The sequence below is a fragment of the Buceros rhinoceros genome, unplaced genomic scaffold (genome assembly GCF_000710305.1).
Source record: "Buceros rhinoceros silvestris isolate BGI_N320 unplaced genomic scaffold, ASM71030v1 scaffold2446, whole genome shotgun sequence".
In the NCBI taxonomy this organism is placed as follows: Eukaryota; Metazoa; Chordata; class Aves; order Bucerotiformes; family Bucerotidae; genus Buceros; species Buceros rhinoceros.
Genome location: NW_010419118.1, coordinates 4,791 through 8,688, shown reverse-complemented (window position 1 = coordinate 8,688; position 3,898 = coordinate 4,791). Strand labels below are relative to the sequence as shown.

Sequence of the window (3,898 nt, the reverse complement as noted above, 5' to 3'; positions counted from 1 at the left end):
TGTATACATAGAGATGTATATATACACATACATACATCTAACATAATGAGCTAGCAAAACGTGAGCTAACTTTAGGTGCAGGGATAACTGCGACTGTCCTACAAAATCTGTCACTATCGTGTGTTGTTAAAATAGCTGAGCTGTGTCTCCACATCCATCCTGTCCAGAAATCCATGCAGCAGTCAGGTGGTGTTAGTGGGGTTACAAACATACCGGCAAAGGCTCAAAGTTGGCATCCACCAGGTGATAGGTCCCTGCTCCAAAGAAAACTTGTCTCATCACCACATCAATCCCCTGTCTGGCTGAAAGCCCAAGTTTGTCCAACCACCTGCCAAAAAATGAGGCAAACAACATGCAGATGAAATTGCTGACCTCAACTGTACACCACTGCCCCTCTCTGACCAGCCTGGGAAGTAGGAAAGCAAGAATTAGGGCATGACACTGACTTCCTTAAAATCACACAACCAATTTCAATTCAAGTCTTGCACTGATAACCTTAAAAAATAATTTCAGGCCACCTCTGGATGTCGGAGTTGGTGGGAGCAGTTGCTCCACTCCCCTCTTTGCACGTGGTGGAAACCGTGACTGGCAGCAGGTGCTCCTGAAATGGCCAAGGGCCTGAAGGTTCAGAGATACCATCACACCAACCACGAGGGTGCCTGCCGTTACCAAGCTTGGACTTGCTAGCCCACCAAGCCTTGATGAAAAGGTCATTATGCCTTATAGAGGGGAAAAAAATACATTGCAACCATGTTTTTTGTTAATTTTCAAAGTGTGAACTGCACATGCTTGTGCAATTTTATCTCCCTGATCAAAGTGCTAAGAAAAGCCAGAATTCTTTTATTTCAGCAAAATGCTACAACTGGAGTCCTTGGGGAAAAAAATATTTTCATGACTAAATTTCCCTTTGGTTAGTTATTTCACGGTGGTCAAAGGATGACACTGGAAAAGGGCACCCATCTCATGAATGAGTTTCCATCCTCACAAAAGGATGGTATTAGCATTGCAGACTCGAGGGCAGAAACACCACTTTCTCACACTTCTCACCCCCCATCCCCCATAGGGGTCTGCCGTTACCTGGCCTACAGTGAACCTCAGGCACAGAGGAAGCACAACGGGAGTGGTGGGAGGGAGAGTTACAATCCGCAGCCCCCCCATTCCCTGCTCTCCCTGGGAAGCCTGAGGGAGATGTTCCCACTGCAGTGCATGTCTGCAACCCCCTTCAGCTGTAAAATGTGTGATTCCCCGTGTTTCACGGCACTCACATAAAGCCAGCAATGTAAGTGTTGGACAGCCTGGGAGCTCCCCCTCCATAGGCAGAACTTGTCTCTCCCAGCCAGACCTTCTTGTCAGGCACGGTCCCAGCAACGATCTGGCCAGTGAGGTGTAGAGAAGAAGAGAAGGAGACAACAGTTAAGTTTTTTGGCTACTGAAATAAGAGTAATCAAAATCTTGTGCTTTAGCCAAATGCCAACATGCAATGTTTGCGTTGAAGGGATAACACCAACTGAGGTGGGGTGTCACAAGAATTTTGATCAAAAGGACTAGAAGCAGATGTACTTCTCCTGCTCTGAAAAAACCGTGTCTGTGCATGTATAATGAGGCAAACATCACTAGCAGGCAGGTCCTCTAAGTCTTCTCGTGCTGGGTGGTGGTATACTCTAAGTTACACTGCTGTCAGGATCTCAAAATACAGAGAAATGGGGGTGTGGGTGGATGTGGTATGATCCTTGAGCGTTGACTGCATTGATACACGAGAACGTTGCAGGTTTGTGATGCATCTGGCACCATGCTTGACAAACTATTGGAGCTCATTTATTATTAGGTTGTTGGGGGTTTTTTAATTTACAGTGACAGCAACACCCAAGCTTTGAGGATGCCTGTTTACTGCTAATGAAAATTGTACGTTATTCCGAATTCTGTGCTAACTCCCTGGAAACTGAATATGAGAGTGATTGAACATGATGAGGCACCTCCAGGACTTCTTGTACAGCTGTAGCAAAAGTATCCAGCACTTCAGGGCTCAAGAAATCCTTCCTCGTTGCAGTCCGTCCGTTCACATAGTAACTGGAAATGGAAAAATCACCCCACAGCAAAATTACCACCACTGGTACAAAACACCACCGAGAGTACTCAGTTGCTTGATACATTTATCCACAGCACTATTTTTCTTTTATTTCTTTTCCAAATGTATAGATATGTTGTTTGTATTTAAGGGACTGTCAGGTATAATTACCTCAATGAAGGCAGAATATCACAGAAATTTTGATCAGGAGTTGTAAGGGTTTTTGAATCTACTCATTTAGAACATGGAAAATCTCACTGAATACGAGTCAACTTCTGTAAATCTTCCCTTGCTGAGGAGTCTGACGCTCCTCTGCGAGGACTTGCTTTACTTATCAAGTCACATATCAACAAAATCAGATCCCAGCTTCTGTCCCTCTGTTGCAGTATTTTAATCATGTGGAGGGGAAAGAGGTGAAGGCACCCCTATGGGATGAAGGTTGCCACCATGAGCGGAAGAGCTTTTAAGCCTGATTTATCCCAAGAAATTTGGACCCCTGTGGTTTTTGTATTTCATGACGCTATCACTCAGTTCTACCAGAAGTAGCTGAAGTCTTCCAGCCACAGGAGGAAGTTAAAACCTGATAATCCTAAATTACTAAATAAAGTAATGTATGCCCGTTTAAGGAAAAGGGAGCCACAGAGCAACAACAGACCAGGAAACAGAGAGAACACGTTTTAGGTGTTGCTAGCAGCTCAAAATACAAAGCTGAGTCATACATGTATACATGTAGATAATATAAACACGTGTCTCTTTTCCCACTGTTACCCAGTGGCTGCGTGTCACCGTGCTGCAATCGGCTCTGGAAACAAAAACCCCCTTCACGTGGAAATCACTTTCAAACATGCAGAGTTGGTGGCAGGTGCCCCGTGGCCCAACCCGAGCTCTTTAAAACTGCATCTCCAAGCCATGGCACAAGAGTAGAGGGCTGGGACTGTGCCAGTGCTGTTTGCACTGGTGGAATCTGAGGGCGAGTTACCCGCACACAGCCTGAACCGAGCCGGAGAGCAGACATAAGGGAGCAGGAGAAGCTGCTAGCACTTCTCTACGGGCAAGGGTCAGTCAGAGCTGCAGAGCGTTTAGTTCATATCAAACAGACATAAACTGAGAAAAAACTGCAGCCTGTAACACATCAGCTAACAAGCTTCTGCTGCATTTCTTACAAGGAGTTGGGTGCATTTGGCAGCAGGGTCACCAGAGACTCCCTGAACTTGCTTGTAGGGGAGCAAAGCTTTCACTCAAGCAGATTCAGCCTTTCTGATACCACGGAGAGCACCAATGTCAGAGGTACTGACTCAGTTTCAAAGCGCAGCCCCCCGCAGCTTGTTTAAAACCTTCTGCTCTTAACAGAAGTTCAGCGGAGGCATCTCGGCCGAGTATGTCTTTTCCTTTTAAATGACACCCCCTTCTTCCCATGGGAAGTGCATTTATTTGCAAGGCTTGACACACTGGAGCTCTGAGACAACCGGGACTGCTGCTCAGATCTCACTAGCCTTTGGTACGTGTTGAAGCATGGCATATGCAGAAAGGCTCAACTGCTGCAGAAACTCTCCTTGTGTGTGGGGAAAGCTGTGATCTACCTGCTCACACTCTTCTGAAAAAAAAAAAAAGTCACCATGCCATTTGTTTCTCCACATCCCACTTCTATTTTTCTCACTGCACATATTTAGCAAGCAAAATCCCTGCCACTGCTTTTGGGTCTCTGCACCAAATCGCCTCTTTGGAGACCTTCTGCATTGCTGTAACAGGCTCTCTCAGTTCATCTCTTATTCTGAGCAGATGGGTCTGCAGAGACGCACCAGGAACTGCCGGAAGGGGTATTTCCCACTCCCC

At 46.1% G+C, this 3,898-nt stretch overlaps 1 protein-coding gene across 1 annotated transcript in view; it reads right to left on the bottom strand.

The window, feature by feature from the left end:
- HPSE (heparanase) overlaps positions 1–3,898 on the bottom strand; it is a gene marked incomplete at its 5' end in the record, with an annotated part of 11,087 nt that overhangs the window by 3,538 nt on the left and 3,651 nt on the right. Inside the window, 3 exons of the mRNA XM_010138760.1 lie at positions 214–328; positions 1,266–1,372; positions 1,974–2,067. Of these exons, the coding sequence (XP_010137062.1) occupies positions 214–328; positions 1,266–1,372; positions 1,974–2,067 (316 nt within the window). The remainder of the gene's footprint in view (positions 1–213; positions 329–1,265; positions 1,373–1,973; positions 2,068–3,898) is intronic.